The 26,058-nt window shown below is 47.9% G+C and overlaps 1 protein-coding gene across 1 annotated transcript in view; it reads left to right on the top strand.

Moving 5' to 3' along the window:
* ABCC8 (ATP binding cassette subfamily C member 8) overlaps positions 1–26,058 on the top strand; it is a 74,894-nt gene that overhangs the window by 14,826 nt on the left and 34,010 nt on the right. The window contains exons 7-12 of the mRNA XM_059931214.1: positions 6,866–7,030; positions 10,159–10,314; positions 14,969–15,103; positions 15,434–15,596; positions 24,681–24,721; positions 25,913–26,058. Coding sequence (XP_059787197.1) covers positions 6,866–7,030; positions 10,159–10,314; positions 14,969–15,103; positions 15,434–15,596; positions 24,681–24,721; positions 25,913–26,058 — 806 coding nt within the window. The remainder of the gene's footprint in view (positions 1–6,865; positions 7,031–10,158; positions 10,315–14,968; positions 15,104–15,433; positions 15,597–24,680; positions 24,722–25,912) is intronic.

The following is a 26,058-nucleotide window of genomic DNA, read 5'->3' as shown; positions in this document are numbered from 1 at the left end:
GCTGCCCCAGTTTTATTAATATGTTAGACTTGCCCATTAAAATTTCTTTTTAAAAAAGAGTTCCATGTCTTAAAAATATTTGAAACCCATTGGACTAGATGATATCCAATGGCCTTTCCAGCTCTAAAGATGCTACAGACTGAAATTTGTTCGGACAACAGAGACAGAAAATCTTTCTGGGGTTTATCTTCCTTTCTTGGGGCAATAGCATCCACTCTGGGGGTGAGGGTGGAGTACTTAATTCTTCCATCTGTTTCTTTGCTGCCACTTAGGTTTAGATGGTCACGAAACGGAAAACTTTTCACCTCTAATAAAATTCAGAGTCTTATTTTCCCAGCAGGAACATCATTATAACCTTTTAACCACAAACAGACAGTCCAAAAATGATGCAGGGAATTACTAATTAGGGATCTGACTACTAATTTACGACTCTCCCTTGTGTAATGTTATTCATCTCGTGGACTCCAAAATTGCAGATACCATTTAATCCTCAGGAGGGTCATATGAATTTTTTCCAGAGATATAATTAATCAGCTGAGTACTTTTGGCCGGGAATATGAGACACTCCAAGTCTGTTTGTCTGATTTACTCAGCAAATGATTATTGAACCCTACCATGTGCCAGACCTGGGTTAGGCTGTGAGAGTATAGAGGCAATGGTTACGATGAGGAGGATTAACAATAATAACAACCATTTATTGACTGCTTAATACATGCCTGGCTGTGTGCAGAAGTTATCCATGTGTTATCTCATTTAATCCCTAAAACAGCCCTTTAGGGTAAGTTTTTTTGTAACAGTTTTATTGAGATATAATTCACATAACCATACAACTTATAAGGTAGGTATTTTAATCCCCATTCTACAGATGAGGAACTTGAGGCTCAAAGAGGTTAAGTAACTTTTCCTAGGGTCTCTCAGCTAGTTAGTGACAGAGTCAGGATTTGAAACCAAGTCTCTTTCACTCCATAGTCTGGGCATTTACAATCATGATGCTAAATTGATTATTATTATCAAGCCATCACTGCTGGCTCCAAGGATTGTGAAACCCAATGGAGGAGAGAGAAATCTAAATAAAATATTTTTATACCATGTGTTAAATACTACTACTCGGAAATAGATACAAGGAACTATGGGAAGAAGGAGTGACTAACTCAGCCAGTGATCATGACAGCTTCATAGAGGAGAGGGTATTTGAATGGGGCCTTGACAGATGCATAGGAGTTGGCTAGGCTAAGATGGGTAGATTTCTTGTTCAATCAAGAATGTGAGGACTATTAACTTTGAAATAAATTTTATGAAAACTTTACTGTACTTCACAGTTTTTTCGCTTTTAGAAAATGCTTCTATAATGTGTCAATTTCTTTAAAAAATAAACTTGAGAAAGCCTAAAAAAAAAAAAAAAAAAAGACTTTGAGGACTCTTTTTGCTTATTTAGACTTCAGTGGCTTTTGAGCCGCTGAACTTTATTTGGCCCCAAAAGAGGGGGGAAGAGACTTCTTCTCTTGTCCACAGGAGTGTCACCTTCAGGTTCAGTCTGACCTTAGATGACCCCCAAATACTCCACACTGATAAAACTGCAGCAGCATGGAGCCAGTTGTTAATATTAGGGGGAAGTGACACCAGCCAGAGCCCTTATCAACTTGTCCACATCGTCTTCTTCTTCCTATGTTTCCCAAAACTCTTATGCCAGTCTCCTAAGAACTCTGAGGGCGGATGTGTCAAAGAGATGGTGAGAACAACACTTAGAATATTAGTTCATCTGAATGTTAGCTTTGCCTTCTCTTTTCTCTTTGTTTATACACAAACCCTGAGATTTGCTGCCCTCTCATTGGAACGCTCTTGTCTCAGTTACTTGTTGGCACATAAATCGCCGAGACAGGTGGCCCTGCCTCAGTGGCAGCAGGCCTTATCAAATTTAGTATTTGTTCCCTGCAGCCCAAATACAATCAGCAAATTACAGACATAGAAACGAGAGTTGAAAGTAAATATAGTCTCCAATGTCAGCAACAAAGAGTCCTCAATCGTGTGGTTGCTTGGGATATGGCTTAATTCTCATTTGGGCTTCTGGGCCCAGAAAGTAGGGGAAAGGGGTCATTTATTAAAGTTACTTGGTTCACCCCCCTACCTCCCAGCAGGCAGCTCTAACCCAGAGAGACAGGTGCTATTCTGGTCTTTATGAACAAAGAAGGAAGCTCTCTAGCTACACGTCACAGTGTTTAACAACCCTCTCAGTGAGAAAGCCCTTCTTTCCGCTCAGCCTGAATCCATCCTGCTGCAGTCAGCGCAGCTGGGCACCCGTTGTTTACTCTGTTATCAGTGGCTGCCCTGTCCTCTCTTCCCTCGCCAGGATACTCACACTTGACAAGAATCATACCGCCCTTGGCATCTTCAAGGACAAGCCTTTCTTATCTCTTCTTTTATTGCTGGAAGTGTCATATAGCCTGCTAGGTCTTTGGCACTCCTGTCCCCCTGCCACTCCCCAGGGAAAGCTGGGACCCAGGCTGTGCACAGCCCACAGTAGATCTCTTTCCAGCCCCCTCTCTCACCCAACCCCCACCAACAATCTGTCACCTTCCACGGATGCCTCTGATCTGTCAGGGGGGCAAGGATTTATGAAAAACTGCTGGCATCTGAAACCTGCCAGCACTGCTCTAGGCTGTGAGCTGAGCAGAGAAAAAAAGAAAGAACAGTCTGGGTTTGATCTCAGGGCCAAAGCTTCAAATGGCCTCTAAACCTCAGTGGGAGTCATGTGTAGGTTAGTGAGTGTGTACTGTTTCTGAATGAGTTCTCCTGAGACCTGCTTATGAGTCTATGCGTATGTCCTTCTGTTTGTCCCTGTGTCTCTTGGTATGTCTCTTTCTGTGTATACCTGTGTTCCCATTTGGACGCCTATATTTGTGGCTATCACTGTGGGCACTTTGAGAACTTATATGCATTTCTGTGATTTTGTGATGTCAGCGTGTGGGTTGGTCTCTTTACGACAGTGCCCATGAGCAGCTCTGGTCTGGCATGCGTCACTAACCCCCTCTCAGCTGCCAAGATGCATCTCCAATGTCACCTCCTCCAGGAAGCCTTCCTCTGGTTGAATTAGATGCTCCTCTTCTGTGCTCCCATAATATCCTATGCTTGCACCATCAAAGCACCCCTTTTCTTTTTTCCTCAACTTGACCCTGAGTCTCCTAAGACAGGACCTGCATTGTCTGACCTCTGTGTGCCGAGCTCCATGCCTGACACCCAGGAGGCACAGGAGAAATGATTCTTCAATGAATAATGCAGATGTTACTGTTACTACTTACACTTACTAAAAAAATTTTTTACCTACATTGTTACATTGGATTCTCATAACAACTCTCTGAAGTAGAAACCCTTAATGGCCTCATTTTACAGGTAAGGAAACTGAAGCTCAGAGAGGTTGAGGAACTTACTAAGGACATAGTAGCTAACCTAATGAGTCAGAGCTCAGACTCAGATATGGCTAACCTCAAAGTCTAAGCTCTAAACCACGATGTCAAATGGTTGTGGATTGATCGGTGGGTGCCTTGGTCTGTGAGTGGTCAAAGACAGTTCTCAGTGTTTTTACCCAGGGCCTCCCAGAACTGGGACCTACAAGCAATTCACTTTTTGGCCCTTGCCAAAATTGGAAGCAAGATCCCAAGTGTCCCCCTCTCCTTTAAGCTCCAGAGAACAAGGGAAAGGAGCCTTTCCAGTCATACCTCTGGCCAGGCAGGGGCAACGGGAGTCAGACCTGTAGAATCAAGGGTCCTGGGTGCTAGGCCTACCTCTGCAACAAGCTCCCTCTGCACTCTTCAGCAGTCACTTACATTCTGCAGGCCTCTGTTGGCTTGACTGTAAAATGGGGAAATGTATAGCTTCTATAAAAAGTAGATGAGGGGGGCTTCCCTGGTGGCGCAGTGGTTGAGAATCTGCCTGCTAATGCAGGGGACACGGGTTCGAGCCCTGGTCTGGGAAGATCCCACATGCCGCGGAGCGGCTGGGCCCGTGAGCCACAACTGCTGAGCCTGCGCGTCTGGAGCCTGTGCCCCGCAACGGGAGGGGCCGCGATGGTGAAAGGCCCGCGCAACGCGATGAAGAGCGGTCCCCGCACCGCGATGAAGAGTGGCCCCCACTTGCCGTAACTGGAGAAAGCCCTCGCACGAACCGAAGACCCAACACAGCCAAAAATAAATAAATAAATAAATTAAAAAAAAAAAAAAAAAAAAAAGTAGATGAGGGATGAAGATCATATGCACTGATTAATTTAAAATATATTTATTGAGCGCTACTGGGGAAACCCCTGGAAACAAACACAATTTCCTCCCTGAGAGCTTGTGAAAATGTGAGACAAGGGCATCTGATCTTCCAAAGCATTTACCACCCGCCAAATGTCAACTTGTAAGTCCTTGGCCTTTTCTCTCCAGTCTTCAAGGTGCTGGGCAATGCCAGTGCTCTCACAGCCATTTGAAGCTTCCCAGGGCCTGCCTTCCTTGGGCCGCATCCTGGGCCTCTTTGGCTAGTCTAGATCCCACTTCTTAATCAAAATGTAGCTATTCTGGCCTCCATCTCTTTTATGCTGTCTCTTTGAAGAGAGGTCAAATAATGACCCAATCAATGACTTATACCTGCAAGCAGATTTTCATTTTAACAGGTCACAAAATTCTTGATCCAAATAAATATTATTTCTGACCGCAGGGTGTGTGTGTTGTTAGGGGAAGGGGTCAAGGCTTTGCCTTTAGACCTGAAAAAAGAGAATTTGTTGCTTTGTGGAAAATGTACAAATACTGATGAGTGTATTTAATAAATAGCACCCATAGCCTAATCAATGAGATCGGTTGATTTTTCTAGCCCTCATTCTCCAGCGTATGTGCTTTCTGATCATTGTGACACAGTGAATGAGTGTCATTCCATGCTGCTCGAGAGCTTTCATGGTAACTGGTGTTCTTGGTTGCATAGTGTTCCCATGAGTATCGTAATATACTTACCCATCCCCTGTGGTTAGATATTTACATGGGTTTTTGCACTCTCCCCCTGCTATAATCCGGAGATAGTACATCTTTGCACATACAGCTATTTCCTTATGTTAAATTATTTCCTTTGGGATAAATCCGCATGATGTGCTTTGTGGCTTTAAAATAATGGACTCTATTCTCCAGAGCTGGGTCTCTACAGAGGCTGGTAGAACAGAAGAATTCCAAGGCATGTTAAACAGGACCAGGTTTTTCCCAAGCCTGGATGACTACATTTTCGACCCAGAACCATCCAGGTGGGCATCTTTCAGTCCCCCACAAGTCACAAGCTTGTAGCTGACAGTAGGAGACTCAAGGTCAAAAGACTGGATGAGGCTTAAGTAGTGGATCTACGGTAGTGATTTTGGCATCACACAGGTTCATGTTCACGTGTTTTCCTTTATCAGCATGTGACCTTGGGCCAGCCATTTAACCATGCTGAAACTCCACTTCCTCATGTGTAAAATTGGGCTAATAATGGTACTCTTCTCATTGCGTATTGTGCGCATTGCACCTGGTAAATATTGTATCCTGCCCCTTGCTTCCCTGTAAGGTCAGGTTCTTAAGCCACATGGCCTAGTTTTAAGGTCCATTTTGCTGCTTCCAGCCATCCCCACCCTCTCTCCCTTCTCCCTTCTCCCTTTCCCTGTTGTACTTTAACAAATGAGACAGAGTCAGGGGCTTCAGGTGTCAGTAGGACCCCCTTCTAGGAGACCTCACTTCTCCCTATATCTGCTTCCTGCTGTTCCCCAAAAGGGAGAGACCCCATCCCACAGAGGAAGGGCCATACAGTTGTAACCAGGACCAGCTCCATGGAGCTGTGAGGGCTGGTTAAAGGGGTCTGTTGAACCAAGAGGCAAGATCTTCTCTACCATCAAAAAGGCCTGTATCCAGGATGCAGGAATTTCTGACTCTAGGAACAGGACTCCGCTTAGAATCCTGACCCTTTCAGCCTGCTCTGGTGTGGACACGCCATCAGGCTCCCTCTCATCACTTTGTTCCCACCACTCTTTATCCCGCAGCAGCAGTTCCCACACCCTTCCAAATCACTTGCAAAGTTCAGGGCAGAGTCTCCGGAAGGGGAGAGCTATGTCTTCATGGAAACACTGATGTGGCTCTGCTGGGGAGCGATGGACTTAATCAAGATCAAAGTTTTCCTGGGAGCTGTTGATGATGAATTTAGAAACACATGCTGTTGTTCCCTGGTATCTTTAGCAATGAAGTCAAAGTGTTTTTTTTTTCCTCCCCACTGCTTATCATCTGAGATCTTGCTGGAGGTGCAGGAAATCTTACATTTAAAAGGAGGTCCCAGGAGCCCACAAGGCTGGGGCGCTTGGGTCTGAAATAGTCAATTATAGGCAATGAGTTCCCATCTCTCGCCTGGGAACACTACCGCCATGTTTTCTGCTGGTCTTTCTCCCCAGAAGTTTCTACAGTTCAGGCTGTTGGTGAATGTGGGACAAAGCCTCAGCTGATTCTGTTTTTGTAGCAGAGAACACACGTCGTGGGATCTGTTCTAGCAGTTCTAGTTTTGGCTGCTCTGTGATTCGCTCTATTTATTCTTGTCCTATTCAGAGTGAGCTCCCCTGGCCTGGTGGCCACAAAGCTGAGAGTCATATTTATGGGCATGAGGTTAGAACTGGGCCACATTCTGTTCACCTAAGTTTATTGATGGAGAGAGTATGGGCAACCCTCCCTATAGTTAGAAGAATGCTAGTCTTATTTTTCACTCATAAACAGTTGCACAAGGCTTGCAAGCATGGAGGGTCCTATAATAATGGCCTCTATGGCCCAGTAACAGGTACCAATGGCAGTCATTTTGCTGGCAACGACTACCACCTCTGAATTTCTCTTTCCAACAGACACAATTTCTCGGGGTTTACTTTGTCTCATCCCAAGAGTTCCTTGCTAATGCCTACGTCTTAGCCGTGCTTCTGTTCCTTGCCCTCCTACTACAAAGGACATTTCTGCAAGCATCCTACTATGTCGCCATTGAAACTGGAATTAACTTGAGAGGAGCAATACAGGTACTTGAATGATTATTCTTTTCACTTCACAATAAGAACTGCATTATTTGTCCTGATGGACACTCAAGAATGATTCTGCTGTGAATTTATTTTCTTGTTGCCCTTTAACAGTGTTTTGAAACAATAACCATTGACAAGGCAGTGTGACATAGTGGAGAGTGCCTTGGGCTGGTCTTGGGAAATGTTGTAGTTCTATCCCTAGTTCTGCCTTGGACTAGATCTGAGTTGTCAACTGCTCAGCCTTGAATGGGACGGACATCACTAATCAATCACAGCACTTTTTCCTGCTGATTGCAAGTGCAGCCTAAGAATCCTTCTATAAATGTTGTTCCAGGGCTCTGTTACCAGACAGTCTTCTTTGGTTACAAAGAAGCATGTTTGACATACCAAGACTAGATAGACTGTAAGATCTATTTGAACTCTTAAATCTTGGGTCATGACAAGAGAGACATATCCAGCCTGCTAAGTCCCTGGGTCTAGGTTCTTGTTCCTGTCTGCTGTGGCTTCCTTCTCAGAGTCGGTTGAAAGGATGGTCAAGGTCAGGAAGGATTCAGGGCCCCATTAGGCAAGGTGGTGATGAGCCCTAGTGTTTTCATTAGAATTTTGGTTCCACTGTTGGAATGGAGAGACCCAGTGTGATAGTGGTTTAAATAGGATACAAGTTTGTTTTGCACATTTAGTCAGGGCTGATGAGGCAGCTATACAATCATCAGAGACCTTGGCTGCTTCTGTAATGTTGCTTTGCCAGCCTTCTTACATGACTTTGTCTCATGGTTTAATGAGACTATTGAAATTGCCACTATCGTGTCTACATTTAAACTAACAAGAAGAAAGATGGGACAATAGGAAGGAATGCTGCCTTCTTTTCAAATCATGATGCAGAAGTTGCACAGATCCTCTCGCATCCCACTGGGGAGAAATTGGCCACATGGCTATACCTAGAGAGGCTAGAAAGTGTGGTCTTTATTCTTTTTCTTTTCTTTTTTTTTTTTTTGGCCACACCACGCGGCACGTGGGATCTTAGTTTCCCAACCAGGGATCGAACCTGTGCCCCCTGCAGTGGAAGTGTGGGGTCTTAACCACTGGATCATCAGGGAAGTCCCTGGTCTTTATTCTTGACAGCCATATATGCCCGGCTAGAAATTCTTCTTACAAAAAGAAGAGAATTGACAGTGGGGGACAGCTGGCAGATTCTGCCATACCCAGCAATTCCCATGAAGTCAGTAGAACACTAGGAAGTTGTGACTAAATCCCAAAGCCAGCTCATTCTTCAGAAATTTTTCTCAGAATCATGAACATTGATTGGTCCTCTGGGAGCCAGGATCAGAGGCATTGCAGAAAAGGAACTGAGAGGAGAAGGGTATAGCCTGGGCTGGAGACTGTGTCTGGGTCCAAACTCTGGTTATCTTGGTATAGTCCATGTGAGTGGCGCCCCCTGGAGTTGTATAGCGCACAGCTTGTGAAGCTGTCCATCTCCAGTGGTTTTTCATTTCCTCATGAATGTCATCAAGTAAGAATGGTAGAAAGATCCCAGGAAAATGTAAGACCCTCTAAGACTCGTAGGGGTTCAGATCTAGGAGAACCAAGCTATTGCTAGTTCAGAAAACCTCTCTAAAATCCCAAACTCTGTCCAGACCCCTCCAGTGACAGGCAGGCATGTATCACCACAAACAGCAGCCAATTTCATAGTCAAGCAGTTTTGTAATTAAATCTACTTTCTATTTCTGTCATAAATCACACACTAGCCCAATATTTTCCAATTATACTAAAAAAGCCAAATATGTTTTTTTAATGTATTAGCATGTAATTATTTTTATTAAACTGTCTGAATCTTTTGCATGAATTCATTATGTCCCCAAAAGAAAATGCTGGCATTAATTATGGGAGCAAATTAGAAAAAAACTTCTTCCTTTCAGAGATTTACAGAAATTTATAGATAAGGGTTTATGTCTTCATGAGTTTGAGAAGAACCACAGTTCTTGCATGAAAAGTTGTGAAGCAAGATTCCTGTATTATATATAATTTTTGACATATACCAGGTTTCGGTTGTGTAATTCTCTGTATCCTGGTCTTAATAATGCTTTATTTGATAGTTTACTGTATGTTCCTACTTCACTGAAACTAGATTCATTATTATTCTTTAAAGACAAATTGCACATAACTTAGGATGAGCATAGATCTGTCAAAAAATGTCATTGCCATTGTATTAAACCTTACCCATGGTATATATAAACTCGAAAAAGACAGAACAGGTTCATGCTTTAAGCAGACCTGACCCACGAAAAAGCCCGGGTTTACACAAAAGATGAATTAAGGGCTGGGAATCCACCTTGCAACAGAATGCACAGTAGAATTTCATTCAAGAGCAGGCATCCCTAAAAGGAATGCATTTTTCCTTGTTTAAGGGCACAGAGCCTGACAATTGCCATCTTTCTGGGAGGCACAGTCACTGCGCACATAGAGCTTTTAGGTTCGGAGTTCACAGGGAGCCATTACCATGGCTGCTCCCCATCTACCCTGGGGAAGTAGAACAAGGTCCTTGGGGTGGCCAGACTCCGGACGGTGCTGGGGCTGATCGACACAAGCATTTGTCTCACAGAAGACCTTCCCAGGCTGAATCCTTGTTTTATTTAAAGGCTCAATTAAGACAGGACTTGGCCCCAGAGCATACCCACTTTCCCAGTTGAAGAAGCCGCATTAAAACAGATGGCTGCCACCCTTCATCATTTTTATGGCTCTAAAGTGTGTTCTCCACGGACCTCCGGTAAATCAAGAATACAACTGGACGTGAAAATCTGCTTTTAAGATTTAAAAGCTAATTAAGTCCTGTCTCCAAGGGAAGGGCCTTGCTTGCTGGGGAAGTAGCTTGTCATGCTAGCACAGATTCCTCACGTGAATGCTGCCTCTCTGACTTGCTTGAACTATAGTCAAAGCCCTTTACCTCTCTGAGCCTTAGTTACTCCATTTGTAAAACTGGAACAATCACGCAGTGCCCTTTACAGAGCTGCTCTGGGGCTCCATGGGGGAATGTCTGAGAAGCCCCTTGCACTTTAGAGACACATGGCACCTGGGGTGGTGATTAGGATGTTGATGATGACAAATGTGAAATACTCTGCTCTCATTTCCAGACCAAAATTTACAATAAAATTATGCACCTGTCCACCTCCAACCTATCCATGGGGGAAATGACTGCCGGGCAGATCTGTAACCTGGTAGCCATCGACACCAACCAGCTCATGTGGTTTTTCTTCTTGTGCCCAAACCTCTGGGCTATGCCAGTACAGGTAAGGGATGTGTGCTTTGTTGGGGATTGGGGGACACAAAACCAGAATCCGCTGGTACATGCCCAGTGGCCAGGAGCTCACCATCTTCCATTCCTTGTTTGCCTGTACCTTCTATCCCCTTGGGGTCTGCATGGAGTGTATGCCTGGGTGTCTATACTGTCTTATACTCTGCAAGTGGTCTAGCCATCTCTCTTGATGATCAGAGAAGGCAGTGTCACTAAGACTTTTAAAATGTAGCCAACCTTAAAAAAAAAAGAATAGAATAATCATGTGTGGAACACTTCCACAAACATTAAAAGTTATGTTATAGCAGAGTACTTAATTACGTTGAAAAGTGTTCACGATGTATTTTTAAGCAAAAAGAGTAAGTTAAAAATAGTATTCACAGTGTGCTTCCTGCTAAATTGGAATATACACATGTATATATTTGCACAGATTCACACAGGAAAAAAAAGAACTGAAAGTCCTCGTGGTGGGATTACAAGTGATTTTTATTTTGTTTATGTGTTTCTAAATTCTCCAATAAGCCTGTGTTAATTTTGGAAATCTAAAACATGGCATTCCCTAAAGCCAGGCAACTTTTGGGACTGGCTCTGGAGGAGGCACATTCTCCCCCAACAGTAGAATGAGAATCCCCGGCACGGTTTACCTGACTCCTGGCCTCGTCTGCTCCATCTCCCATCTGGAGCTCTTCCACCACAGAGTCTGTGATTCCTGTCCTGTGCCTGAAGATGAATCTTCACTCTGGTGCTCGGGCCAGAAGCTGAAATCCAAGATCCATTCCCAGAGGGCCTGCAGGCTTCACGGGGGATGCCTGGTATAGCAGAAAGTGTCTGGACTTGGGTGAGGCAGGCTGATTCAAGTACTTAACCTATCTGAGCCTCGGTTTCCTCATCTGGGAAAAGAGGATGATTCCTACCTTCTGGAGGTGTTCTGATGATTCAATTAGATAATGTAAGCAAAGCACCAAGCACAGTGCCTGGCATAGAGTGGTCACTAAGTAAACATCAGAGCCCTCTAACTTGCTCACTTTGATGTAAGAACTTTACCAATCCAGAATCCGTTGCTTCTTGGGATGTAGATTCCATAAACCTTAATCTAAAGTGATTTTTATTGGTCTTCCTTACCTGTAAAGTTTATGTGTAAGAGACACTAAAGAAAAACAGAAGAAGAGGCTTGCATAGGGAGGCAGCTAGACAAGATTGGATGTAGGGCAGGAAATCTGATGGTCCTTTTTACGGGAACAGCCACATACACCATTCCCTATTACCACTGACCAACACCCAGATCCCTGTGGCCCCCTCCACTCTGCCAAGATGGATCAGTGACTATAGAAGCTATAGAAGGGCCTGGAGAGCTCACCTAATACAGTCACAGCCTTTTATTGTTTCTCTTGTGTTCCCTCGAACAACCCGTTTTGGAAGATTTTGTCCACCAGACCTGCTGCATTGTTATGGTTACTATTATTTTATTTTTAAAATTTTATTTATTTATTTATTTATTTATTTTTATCTTTTTTTTTTTTGGCTGCGTTGGGTCTTTGTTGCTGCGCATGGGCTTTCTTTAGTTGCGGTGAGCGGGGGCTACTCTTCATTGCGGTGCGCGGGTCTTCTCAATGCGGTGGCTTCTCTTGTTGTGGAGCACGGGCTCTAGGCACACGGGCTTCAGTAGTTGCGGCACACGGGCTTCAGTAGTTGCGGCACACGGGCTCAGTAGCCGTGGCTCCGGGCTCTAGCGCGCAGGCTCAGCGGTTGTGGGATCTTCCTGGACCAGGGCTCGAGCCCATGTCCCCTGCATTGGCAGGCAGACTCTTAACCACTGCGCCACCAGGGAAGTCCCTGGTTACTATCATTAATAGTGTTTATTGCACATGTACCATTGCTAACAAACCTAATAGCTGATAGCCCCTGCCCTGTGCCTGGCCTGCCCAGCCTGTCTCACTTGTGTAATTAACTCTCACAACACGGTGAGGAGGGGGGCATGGGGGTGGGAGATTAGGTGAGAATTTTTACCTCCACAAAGTACTTACCTTTCCTTATTTATCATGAAGTATCATTTGATTTTCTGTTTTAATTCCTCAGAGACTGTACCTTTGCCCTTATAGCTTTGACCAGCCCTCAAGACACAGTGTTACCACCGGAACTGATACAATTCCTTCCACCAGGTCAGGATTCCATGTGCAGCCTGGTTGGCCACAGGGCGCTGGAGGCTTTTGATGGTATTGAAATTAGCTCAGGAGCCCCTGTTCCTTTGTCCCCAGGGGCTCTCCCTGATTTGTCATCTTTTTTATTCACATATACTTTTTTAACTAACAGTTTTATTGAGATATATTTCACCCATTTAAAGTGTACAATTCACTTCAGCATGTTTACAGAGTTGTGCAACATCATCACAATTTTAGAACCCTTTCATCACCCCAAAAAGAAACCCACGTCCACTGGCAGTCACTCCTCATCCCTGCCCCCAGCTCTAAGCAACCACTGATCTACATATACTTTTGAAAACCTAATGAAACTTTCTTCTCAGAAAAACAAATGTGCATTCACACATTTTGCCTACAATTTAAGGGGCTTTGTGGGCCCCCTGAAGCTTATTGGCAACCATGTCAAAGAACGTGGCCATAGTGAGGACCTCTGTGCTTCCTCATCCCATGGGCATCAGAGGCCCAGAGAGGGTGGGGACCTTACCCTGGGCCACACAGTGAGCTGGTAGCAGCACCATACCCAGGTATCGCCTTTCTGTGGTTCCCTAGTGACAGAGGTCCCATGAGGCTTGTTTGTTTGTTTTTAAGAAGGAGGGTCAGGGACTTCCCTGGTGGCCCAGTAGTTAAGACTTCACCTTCCAATGCAGGGAGTGCTGGTTCGATCCCTGTGATCCCTGGTCGGGGAGCTAAGATCCCTAATGCTTGGCAGCCAAAAAACCAAAACATAAACAACAGAAGCAATATTGTAACAAATTCAATAAAGACGTTAAAAATGGTCCATGTCAAAAAAAGATCTTTAAAAAAGGGTCAGCCACCTTGTCTCCAGCTAAGTGTCAGGCACTATTCTAGGTTCTTATCATATATATGTTCATTTAATCTTCACAACAGTCCTGCTAAGGGGGCAATTAAGATCACCATTTTAAAAATGAAGATGCTGAGATTCAAGATTGCACTGCCAGTAAATGCTGGGACTGCATTCAAACTCGGCTGCGGACTCCTGGGACTGTGATCTCCCCACCACTGCAAGAGATTGCTTTCCTAGCCTGAGACTAGGAGACAAAATAGTCCTTTTATTCCCCACACTTGCTTTGCACACTCAGAATCCCTGATTTCTGGTATGTTCTCTCACAGGGTCCATTCAGACCCCTGCAGAAGGGCAGAGGAGGCAGAAGGGTCTGGGGAGCATGACAAAGGGTGGTTGAAGTGTGAGGAGGAGGCTGGTGGCAGTAGAAGTCACATCCCCAGCTCTTGCCCCAGCAGCTGCCAGCCTTGGAGGTGGTGGGCGTGCAGACACCGACCCCCAGCCGGGGCCCTGGCGGTGACTCTGGCAGTGCTCTGAGAGCTTCCCTGGTATCCTGCTCTACCCAAGCTGCTAAACAACACCCCGACTGCCTCCAAATGAGGACAGCTAATGGAAAGAGTGGATGCCAGGGATAATTTTCCAGAAGGATGATGGGAGTGGGGGCCAGCAAGAGTAGGAAGGTTTTTCATCTCCTAATGTGCTCCTCTGCCCATCCATGCCAGCATTTAACATCAGTTAAACACTGGGAGGCAGGTGGTAAAGGGGTCATTTACCAGCCCCCTAGGAACCTGCTAATGCAGGAGGCATTCTCTAACTAATAGACATAACAGAGCCACCCACCCACTCTCTGGCCCTTGAGATGGTGCAGGAGCTTAGTGCCAATTTGGTGTAGGGCTCAGGGAGTGCAGGGCCAACCCAGACACACTTTTTGTTTTCAATTAAGGAAGACAGCACATCTGTTCCTCTAGAATAAGACCTGAATTTAGAAGCGTCTGCCTTTGAAGGCGACCTGAGAAATTGTCATCTTGATGCTTTGGGGGCTGGCAAGAGTAATTTATACTTCTCATAAATATTCAGAAGCCAGCTGTCATTTACATAAAGCTAGAAACAGAATGAATTCTCTTTTTAGAGGATACCTACCAGATTCACTAAAAATTAAAGACACCAGGAGCATAAGGATGAAAAGTAAACTCTTAGACTCTGGACTGGTTTTGTCTGGCGCGGATGCAGCTATTTTGCCCCTTTGCTCACGTATCACTTTTTTCCAATGAGAGTGAACCATCAGCCTTGAAAACCAGCAAACAGAACAAAAGGTGCTGTCACTCACTGTGCAAACTCAGCTCTTAGACCTCCATCTGGAAAGTAGACATGGAGAGAGTTAATGCCTCAGCCAGCCTTACAGATAAATGCAGTTAGTTACCAGCCCAGAAATTCTCTGCTTGTGTGAGAGCCCATCATGTTAATCCCTCCTTCTGAAACTACTTTGTAACACCTCCTCCTCTTTCCCCCAAGAAAGTTTTGAAAGCTGGACACCAAGGCATGTCCCACTTTAGGGCACTGGGATACGGGGTGGTGGGGGGGGTTGCCAATACCCCCTGGCAGGGAAGCCCCCAGATCAAAGGGAACTCATTCCCATGACCCTCCCTCAGATCATCGTGGGTGTGATTCTCCTTTACTACATCCTTGGAATCAGTGCCTTAATTGGAGCAGCTGTCATCATTCTGCTGGCTCCAGTCCAGTATTTTGTGGCCACCAAGCTCTCCCAGGCCCAGCGGAGCACACTGGTAAGTATCTGCAGGTGTGCATGCGCCCCCTTTTCCCATCCTTCCCCCATACTGCTCCCTCTCCCCTTACATTAGTGGGTCTCCTCACTCTTCCCCCAGATGTCACCAAACAGTGCCCCCCCACATACATCCACACTACGATTGACCTTAAGCAGGTCACTTCAGCTGTCCAGGCCTCGGTTTCTTTGTGAAATGGGATTAATGGAGCATCCCCGAGGAGACGGAGGCTGGGCGTAGGCTGTAAAATGGTGAGGGCATTGACTCACCTCCTTCCTCTTGGGTGGGATGGGGGCAAAAGAAACCCTTCTCTGACTCAGTGACTCCTGGCAGGAGTATTCCAACGAGAGGCTGAAGCAGACCAACGAGATGCTCCGTGGCATCAAGCTGCTCAAGCTGTACGCCTGGGAGAACATCTTCCGCACGCTGGTGGAGGTGACCCGCAAGAAGGAGATGACCAGCCTCAGGGCCTTCGCCGTCTACACCTCCATCTCCAGTGAGTCCCCCGCAACCAGCCAGCCCTGTGTGCTGCTGCCTACATGCCAGGATAGGGTGCCACGGCTGGGGGAGGAGGTAAGGGTGGCAGAAGCGGGAGACTTTGGGAATCATCCCATCCAGGAGAGCCTCAAACTGTCTCTTGTAGCAGAGCTGCCAGAAATCAGTGTTCTTCAGTCATTTATCGAGCAAACGTATTGAGAGCCTGCAGGGCCCTGGGCTGGCCCTCAAGGTACAGTGATGAGAAAGACAGATGTGGTCTTTGATGTCTTATTAAGCTGATATGTTATTGAGAGGCAGCAATAAATGAATAAATAACAGCAGTTTTGAATTCTCCCAAGTCTGAGGACTTCTTTTCAATAAGTCAGACTGAGCTGCCAGTGCCTTAAGGAAGCTACAAGGAAGCTTTCATCTACCTGGGGCCATGAGACGTAGAAAATTTCTCTTTAAAGAACAAAAGCTCAAGCTTGAGGTACTCACAGGTGTAGGGACTGAATTTACATTAGCCAAGTGGTTTGGGAACCCCAAGCCCCGAAAATAGAGAAAAAAAGACCAAAACTGGTAAAACTCCTATGGTCCCAGAAGACACGCATATTAAAACCATTTTCCAGAGAGCATAGGACTCCAGTGGCAAATACTCATGTTAAACAATGAGCTGATAATAAAGAAATAAAAATCCTCCAGAAAAGATGTATCACCAGAGTGAGAGTCAGCAAACAGGAGAATTAGTTCCTCAATACCTCGAGATGATAGAATAGTCTGAAAGAGATAATAAAATAAGTGCGTTAAAGGGAACTCCCTGGCAGTCCAGTGGTTAGGACTGAGTGCTCTCACTGCTGAGTGCCCGGGTTTGATCCCTGGTCAGGGAACTAAGATCCCACAAGCTGCACGGCATGGCCAAAAAACAAAACAAAATAAAACCAACAAAATAAGTGTGTTAAAATAATTAAAGGAAGGCACAAGGCAAAACAGCAAAAAGAAAGCCAAAAGAACTTCTAAAATTTAAAAGTTTAGTTATTGAAATTAATTCAGCTGGTCCCCTGGTCAGAGTGGGCATATACAGGTCAGGTGATGGGTGGAGTCCTGGCCCAAGTTTATCTCACAGTTGGTCTAGTGGTTCCATGGATCCACCCCTTTGTGGTTACTGCCCAAGTGCATAATTGGGATGTAGATATTTAGCAGCTAGGAAACCCCATTCTGATTCCCTGATCTATCCAGTTTAAGAGCCATTTTGGTAGGAAGGGCCAAGAGGAAGCCCCCAGAGAGAAAAAAATAAAAAAGAAACAAAAAACAACTCAGTGTACAGGTTAAATGAATTAACATAGCTGAAGAGAGAATTTGTGAATAAAAAGATAGATCTGTGGAAATTACACAGAATGTGGCAAGGAGAGATAAATGAAAAATGTTTTTGTAAGTTGGGAGAACCATTTTACAGATGAGAAATTGAGGCCCAGAGGGGGACATCTTCCTGAGGTCACTTCTGACGTTAATGGCTTGGCTCAGACTAGATCCTCTGGAATCTCTTAGACTCCCAGCCTCATGCTGTTTTCCACCCAGAGCCAGGAACCTAAGTGGGGTGAAGAAAACTGAGGGCACAATGGGCACCATTTTCAGGCTATTGTCCCTGAATAGAAGAGAAACAACCCAGCATGGGCTCTGACGGGGGTGGGAAATAGGGAAGGAAATTAAGAGAGGTAGACACTACGACTACCCCCCCCTCCAGCTGAAGTTGGTTCTCTTGGTGGGACAGGAAGAGACACACCTGTGGGCATGGCAGTGCTGGGCAGCAGTGGAGGGTGCACCAGATGTGTCTCCCAGAGAGGTACATGGAGACTGAGGTGGTCCTTCAGGTCATCTGTGTGCTCCTGGCAGTCACGTTGCCTAGCGAGAGGGTCTGGTGGGGTCAAGTGGCCAGCGTCCAACCTGAAGGTTCTCACAAGGTGGGGCTTGCACGGAGCACTTCCTTGTGTCCGGTCAGACCATGGCGTCCTGGTCCAGGCACCAGTGGCCAGGCCACCCACCATCATGGCACCAGCCACGGCACCCTTCTGCAGAAAATCCTGCTAAGAGCTGATTTTCTCAGAATGGAGCGATGAGCATGGCAGTCTTCCTAGATTCTTCACCAAGACACTCCAGGTTCCTCAGCCGTGACCTTGTGTCCTCCAAGCACCCCTGGGCTGAGCACTTGATAGGACAGGAGAAATTAGGCAGGAGCCTCTGGGGAGCTCAGAGAAACCAGTGTCCACACCCTAGGCCCTCTTCAGCCTCTCTGTCAGCTCTGCCTACCCCTGAGCCTGGTCGTGGTAACAGTAACCCCACGCTGTGTACAGACCCGTGAGTTACAGACACCTAGCTTCCAGACACCCCATCAGGCGGAACAGCTGCCGAGGTGGGGGAGGTCTTCCGCCTCCCGGCAATAACGTGGCAGGGTGGAGTAGGGCGGGCTCACTGGATACGACGGGAGAGAGGGAAGGGAAGCCGTAAGGAAATTGGGAGCACTGGGTCCCCAAGATTCCTGACAGCAAAGTAGGGACAGCCTCTGGTCATACAGGTGGGGGCAGGTGGCAGCTACTTTGCTTCTAAGAGATGTATGCTTATTTCCTGCAATCCAAACTTCAACCTGCTGGGACATGTTTCCTATGTAAACAACATCATAAGATGCCTAGGTTCCCAGGCTAGCCCACTAAGCCTGTCTAGTAGGTGCTTTTTGTCCTATGGGGCCCCCAGAAGACTAGCCATGGCTTTGTGAAGGGTCCGGAGCCAGGAGGACCTGGGGCAAGGAGGCTCTGTGTTGTCAAGAGCTGAGATGACAATGGCTCTGGAGCTAAACAGGGGTCTCCCCAGGGCCCCTCACCTGTCCAGTACTTGGTGACCTAGAGAGATAAACAGAGCAGCCCAGGCTGGTCCCTGGAAGAGGGCAGAGAGGAGGAAGGGGAAGAGCCCTCCGGGAGAGAGAGCTTTGAAGGCCAAGTGCTATTTGCTCTGTGTTCGCCCTTCCTGGGATGGGTTTCTTTGTGTTGGTCGGCAATGGGATGGGGAGAGACAGGGTGTTCGGGTGAGGGCACCGCCAGGCTGCAGTTACATGCTTTGAGTGTGTTTTCATTTACCTGCTCCTGGACTTCCTGCCTTCTGCTCTCTGTCACCCAGAATTAGGATACAGGTCATTAGGCTTGAGGTAATGGGGCATCTTTCATTCTCACCTCTGGCACCAGCCATGGGGTCCTGTCGCCGCAAAGGAGCCCTGGAGTCACGTGTCCTGATGGGGCCCATCCTGGTGCTGCCTGCTGGGCTTTCAGTCTGGTCATTGTACACCAGGCAGACTGTCGGGAAGACAAGGTTACCTCTGACACTCTGTCTGATGGTCTCACAGTGGCATCACTGAGAGCTCCTGTTTGTGGAGCCCTGAGCTGGTGCATGGCAGGACAGAGCAAGGGGGTGAAAATGAAATGATACAGTTTCCCTGCCATCAAAATCCAGAATCAGCATTTCCTCTCGAAGAAAAACAGATGTGAGTTACTCAGAGGGCGTTAAGTGAGCCCTGCCCTGTGCTAAGCACTGGGAGGAACGCAAGAGACCAAAAGATGTGCTCCTGTTCTCAAGGAGTTTATACTCTGCTAAGAAGTCAGAGCTAACATACGTGAAACAGTGTGGCAGGGAGCTCTCGACCACGGGGACCTGCTCCATGCTGCTGCCCAGCAAGCCTGACTTCATTTAACCCTCCGAACAACTTTGTGAGGTTTGTAGCACTATTGTCCTATTTTACAGCATGGAAGACTGAGACTCAGGGAGGTGAAAGGACTCTCTGAGGTCCTCAGCCAATAAATGGCAGAGAACAGAGAAGAAGGAAGCCTGCACGGGCTCAGAGTTCACACGGAGCTTCATGCAAGAGGAGGCGTGGCTGCATCTGCCACGGGCAGGGTTTCAATGAGCAGAAGACAAAGTGAGGAAAAGCTGCGAGCGAGTGCTGTGGTCACTCCCCTTAGAAACCAATTCAACCCTTATTTCCTTGCAGAACCCGCATAGCTCTAGGTGTCCAGTCCAGCCATAAATTTGAGGACAAGCTTCTCAGGGGTGACACAGGGGTCCCAGGCCCTAACTGTCAACCAGTTGACATGCTGCCAGTTCATTCTGTCCTTTGTGCAGCACCCATTCCAGAGCCTCCTGTCTGTGCTAGACTCTCCTGAGGCCCTGGGCATTAGAGAGGAGGCTGCACGGTCCTCACCCTCGCAGTCTTGTGGGAGACCATGCCATGAAGAGGGGCCGTGCCTGTGGTTAGAGCCACAGGGTCAGTTCTAAATCCCCCGTGTTCTCTTTCATGGTGCACACCTGGCCCTGGCCTCTTTTATTTCTTTCGTTCCCTTATCTAATAAATATTTACTGAGCACCCACTATGTGTCAAGCCCTATGCCAGGCCTGGGGGATGTGGCAGGCTGCTCACAGTCTAGTAGGGAAGCCAGACAGGCAACTGTGTCGTGAGTGACAGGAACAGAAAGTGGAATCCATCAGAGTGGCACCCAACCTCGTCTTAGGGGTGGTGGGTGTCCAGGAAGCCTTGTGCTAGGTGAAACCCATTGCTGATGCCCAGAGGATCACATGTCAGCCAAGTGAGGGGAAGAATGTTCCAGGCACAAAGGCCTAAAGGTGAAAAGGATGACGGGTGTGTTCAAGACTCGAGTATATCACGGTGAGGAGAGGGTAACAAGACCAGATCATGCAGGACCTTGTGTGCTGGCTTTTCTCCTGAGGCAGGAGAGGCACTGAAGGATTTTAAAGGAAAGGTGGGTCTGCCATCTCATCCAGTGTTCTGTGGTCAGGGGTCTTCCCTCTTCCCACTTGGGTCTGAACCACAGTCAGGTGGTTCACATCAAATGAATGTGACTGGCCTCATGCTATGTTTTGAAAAGCAAAAAACAAGCCCCCGAGCTTGGATGGAGGTGTGGGGTGGGCAGGATGGTGCCTGTGAACCCCATTCACAGGGCACCCAGCACCCGCCCCTCCCCGCAACCCAGGGCCTGGCTATTCTTGGCGAGTCTCATGCTCCCTCTCTCCTCCTCGGCGGAGGCCCTGACTCAGAACGGCCAGCGTGCGGGGACAAGGAGACCTCCAGCCCTGGTGCCCCTTCCTTCTCCGGCTTCTCTGAACCTCAGCGTCTGCCCTTCCTTCCACCAGCCGGTGCAGCCACAGTGCGTTGCTGATGCATAGCCTGGCGGGGGGTTTGGGTGTCTGAGGGGGAGCTGGAAGCCGCCATCGGTGTGGCTGTGAGCCTCCTGCCTCGCTTCCGCCGCCTCCAGCGCCGGGCACACCACTGCCTACTTTCCTTCCCCCTGCTGACTTCAGACTGACTACCGGGCTGAATAGCTCTGTTCACTTCGAAATGCCTTTCCCCTCCCACAGGTGCAGCCTGCAGTTACTGTGAGCTGGCAGCTCCTCCCCCGGCCCTGGGTAGGGGAGGGGGTGAAGTTAACCAGAGGCACAAATGGCTCACTGTGCCTTCCCATGCATGGCTTCTGAAATATTTATCAATGTTTTGCAAATGAAAAGCTCCTGCTATTGCAGTGCGGGGGGGACTGCCACCCACAAGGCCAGGCAGCATTCCTTGGCCAAAGCCCAGAGGGCGGGGGAGCAGGTGATCTGAGCCCTGCTTTGTTTTCAGTTGATCTGTTGTTTTGTTTTGTTTGGGGAGTATGAAAAGCTGACACAGTTGTTCACTACGGAACCCCCAGAACACAACACAATGCCTGGGAACAGAGGAGACCCTCAAAAAAGAATTTCTGAATGAATTATTTCTTAAAGGTTGGAGGGGCAGTATTAAACCAATAGGTACCCTTATCTCTACTCCATTACAAAAAGGCTTTCCCTCTTGAAGGTGGCCTTTCTGAGCTGCCTACATGCAACTAAACTTTTCCATAACGGCATCACACTCACACGTCGTTTCATAATCTTCTGCTTCCACTTAGTGTTATTTAACAGTATTCCCTACTCCCTAACAATCAAGAGTTGAGCACTGTCATGTCCTTCTTTTTTTAAATTTTTTTCCTAGATCAAATCTAAGTGAGTCAGCCCACCCCATGCCAAAGTTGGAGAGAAATCTATTCTTGGTTATATTTCCCACTCCTCCACCGCCTTTAATGTCCCATTGGCCCTTAAGTGGTTCAGGAGAATGGAGGCAAGTTCTCAGGTCTTCCAGCCATGACAGCTGGGATGCCCCGCTGCCTTCCCTCCCCACCGCACCCCTCCCTCAGCTCAGGCACAGAAGTGTCTGCTGAGCCCGGAGAGATGCCAGAGCCTGCAGCATCCCGGGCCCCCCACTCTCTGGCACTGACATCCCCAGTTCCAGCCATGTCTACCCCAGACCCTAATGAGGTGATTTTCAGAGAGGCCTTTAAAACACAAGCAGCTGATGAGCCTATTCCCCCAGCACCCACCCCCAAGGGGACCCAGAGCTCTCTGTACAAAGGCCATCCCTCCAGAAGAGGATGAGGACAATGGAAAATAACATTTTCATTCTTTAGCGTCTCCATACAACAGCCAGAACAGGACAGAAGTTAATTATATTATGTGCATTCTCCATGTTGCTGCGTCAGCTTTGGAATGCTCCTTTTCAGTTTTTTTTTTTTTTTTCCTTTTCAGTTTTATGTATAGCTTGTCTCACTCCTCAAAGGAGTTCAGGCAGCTGCAAGAATAAGGACAATAAAATAGAAAAAAAAAAAAAAATTTCAAAAAATCACGACCAGGGAGAACATGCAGAAGAACAAAATGTCAATTGTCACACATTTCCTGACTGCAGAATCTCCCTGGAGTTGCCTTCCCTCATTTACTAAAACAGCTGCTCCTGTTGGATGTTTCTAGTTTACTTCGTTTCAGTGGTTTGTTGCTGTGGCTGTGGTTTTTGTTTTGCTGTGACAGTGCTGCAGCTAACACCATCTTGCTGAGGGCTTTGTGCTTCTCTTGAGTGATTATTCAGGATAAATTTCCAGGAGAGGGATTATAGAATCAGAAGTATGAACTTCTGTGCAGCTCTAGCTACAGGGCACCAGATTGCTTTCTGAGCGAGTTGTACGAATTTATAATCTAACTTCCAAGCCTATTCTTTAGCTGGGAGTTGAGCCCCCGTGTGTGTGTGTGTGGGAGGGGTCTTGGCCTGGGGCAGGGGCCGAGGTGGGGTGCACAGGTACCTTTTGACAGGATGGGCAGGAGAGGAACAGAAGGTGGCCCCTGCCTGAGGGAGCTCCCTGGAGGAACTGCCTTGGAGGGGAGGGGCGAGGCTACCTGTCTTTACAGCTTCATGGTTGGTGATGGTCAGTGGCCCAGGCCTGATGGACATCCTCCTCTCCCTCCCTCTCCCCAGCCAGTGATGGCCATGCTGTGTCCTATGTCCCAGATGTGGGTTCCTTATGCTGTGGGAAAACCAATAATGCTTATCCTGCCCCCTTCAGTACGAGAGGGCTGTGAGGGAGGGCTGTGGCATTGAGGTGGGCACCAGGAGACCATGGAACCTTCATCAAGAAGGGCAATTAAATCACCGCCATGTGTGATATTAGTGTTGATAAAAAGCCTTGTGGTCGGAGAGATTGGCAGTGCCCCAAGGGCTCCAGCCATATCTTCTCCATGAGACAGGGAGCCCTCCAATGGCAGGGCGCATAGATTGGGAATTCCCCAAAGATGAGCACAGTATCTTTCCTATCTGCTTGGGAACCCCGTATGGGCATGTTCCCTCTTTCCTCGTCCTATAACGTGTCTCCTGGGAGCATAGTTCCTGTCTCCTTCCTCACACTGGGAGCCCCCTGAGAACAGGGACCACGTTCTTCCACTCCCTTGGGGTTCCACATCTCCAGCACACACCATGTATGTGCTAGCTGGTGCAGGACTCTTGGAGTAAGTAGACAATCAGCTTCTTGGAATGGTGTTGACGGTCTGGAATTCTTCGGAGTGTCAGACACTTCGCCATTCATTAAACAGGGGCCATGTGCACAGGCTCAGCCCTTGGCCTCTGGCTCCTGGCTCCTGGCTCCTCCTTTAATTTGGCTAATGGCAGAACCAGACTCCTTTCTGGGCTGGTCTGGAAGAGGCTCCTGGAAGGAAGGAGGAGGAGGTGGGAAGGTGGCAGCTAGGATGGGCATCTCTTACTCCAGGAGGGCTGCTCTCTCTGGAAGTTCTGGCCTGGGGTCAGGGCACTCTCGGGCATCTCACAGCTTGGACCAGAGGAGCAGGGCTAAGCTAGCAGCCCGTGAGGTATAATACTCAGGTAGCACTGAGGCATCACAGAGGCCTGTTCCCTACATTACCTGCTCTCACCTTGGAGAGAGCCAGAGTATGTGAACAAGTAAGTACAAGTTTACAAAAATCAGGTGAAGAAACCGAGGCTCAGGGAAGGTAAACGATCAGCCCAAGATTACACAGCTTAGAAATAATGGGGACTCTGCCCTTCTCTGACTTTAAGTCCAGACCTCTTTGCTCTTTGGGGTCCCTATGAAGAGTCTGAGGGCCACGTTGTGAACAGAATAAGCAGAGGGCCTCTGTTGCAGCAAACCAACTGTCCCACCTGGGCATGGACTCGCAGCCTTAGAGCTAAGGCAGACCCTGCTTCCAGCGGTCCTCAGTCACTAATACCTCAGTGTGAATGAGTTTGAAATCCTTCCTAAGAGCCATGGGTGACTGGGAAGCCTCTCAGCCTCCGAGTGAGCCTGGCTTGTGGGGATTCAAGGACCAGAGGCAGAGAAAGGAGTAGCAACTTGGTGCCCCCAGAAACACATGCTGCTGACCTCATGGTTGACCACAGGCCGCCAGCTCTCCAATCCCTTCCCCTGCCACTTCCTCACAGGGCTTTCTTCACACTGTCCACATGGAGCAGAGTAAGAGCATTTCAACCTTTATTTAAAGGCTTAAGTCTCAGAGATGGAGATAAGCGTCCTGAGGGACACACGTTAGGAGCTGGAGGTGCCACAGAGCTAGAGTTCTGCCCAGCTCCACCCCGCAGGCTGGGGAAAGGACCCCAGAGGCTGCCCTGCCTTCAGACCAACCTGGGCAGCTTCATTTCCAGCCGTCTCCTTCCTCCCACTAAACTCCCCCTGTGCTTCCTCTGCAGTTTTCATGAACACGGCCATCCCCATTGCAGCCGTCCTCATCGTAAGTGGATCCTTTCTCTGTCTCCCGGTGGGAGTTGGTTGGGCGGGGTGGGGAAGGCTGTCTGGCGTGAGAGGCGCCCAGGGTTTGGCCTTTCTGCACAAGGGCTTCGGAAGATGGGCTCAGCAGGGGGACTGAGCATAGGGTGCCGGATGGAGAGTCTATATATGCAGTCTGTCCCTCCTCCACTGCCCCACTCCAGGCAGACAGGACCTCCGCCTCCCGGCCTGGAAGACCTGACGCTTAGTCTCTAGAGCAATTAAACTTTCTTTAAAAATAAAAAAAACTGCTATCAAACTTCATTATAAAAGTGAAACATGTTTTTGTAGAAATTTTGAGAAATACAGAAGGGAAAGGGCAAAGAGAACTTAAATCACCCATAATCCTACTGGCAACAAATTTAATGTGTTTTTCTCCAGTCTTTTTTTGATTCACAGAATACGGCACTTTTACAAAATTAGGATTGTGCTTCGTATGCAGGTTTATAAACTGCTTTTTAAAATGTAAGAATATGACACGAAGAATTCTCCATGCCATTAAATATGACAATGGTGGTTTTCTAAAGCAATTTTGACCAAAGCTGTGTAGGAGCTGAGCAGTGGGGGCCGGCAGTGCACCCCTCCAGAAAGGCCACACGCCCGCAGCCCCTCACCCAGGGTTCCCATCCCTGGCTTCTGTGACGTCCGCAGTTCTTTAAAAAGATGCATGTCTTTCCCCCGGGGCCGGCGTCCCTGAACTGTGGCGAGTTCACAGCCTGTCAGTCACGCTTGGGAATTCACTTTCAACATGATTTATTGAGTTGGTTCCTGGCCTGGTTCCTTGGGGAACTCTGGGTAGCGGAGGCCACGGAGCCAAGCCGGGTACCCGGAGGCTGGGGGGCAGGCGACAGACTACGAGGTGGGTTTGTAAGTATCGTGTTTACATTTTCCGACTGAGGACTACTGTCTGAGAGGGGGCAGAGCTGACCTAACCTGAGGGCTCCTCCCTGGGCATTCCTGGAATGAAGGAGGCAGGGCAGGGAGGGACGGTTCCATGAGATGACAGTGAGGATGGTGGTGTCTCCAACCCAAAGGTCCCCTAGGTCCCCTGCTTCCCGCCTCTCATTTCCTTCCCAGGGCTGAGGGCTGCCAGTGCGGGAGGGGCCCACACACTGAGTCACGCTCTGCTCTGTCTCATCTGTGCCTCTGTCCGCAGACCTTCGTGGGCCACGTCAGCTTCTTCAAAGAGGCCGACTTCTCCCCCTCGGTAGCCTTTGCCTCCCTCTCCCTCTTCCACATCCTGGTGACGCCACTCTTCCTGCTGTCCAGTGTGGTCCGGTCCACAGTCAAAGCTCTGGTCAG

The sequence above is a fragment of the Balaenoptera ricei genome, chromosome 8 (assembly GCF_028023285.1).
Source record: "Balaenoptera ricei isolate mBalRic1 chromosome 8, mBalRic1.hap2, whole genome shotgun sequence".
NCBI classification, from domain to species: domain Eukaryota; kingdom Metazoa; phylum Chordata; class Mammalia; order Artiodactyla; family Balaenopteridae; genus Balaenoptera; species Balaenoptera ricei.
Note: the sequence above shows the minus strand (reverse complement) of the source record. Positions and strands in the feature narration are given on the sequence as shown.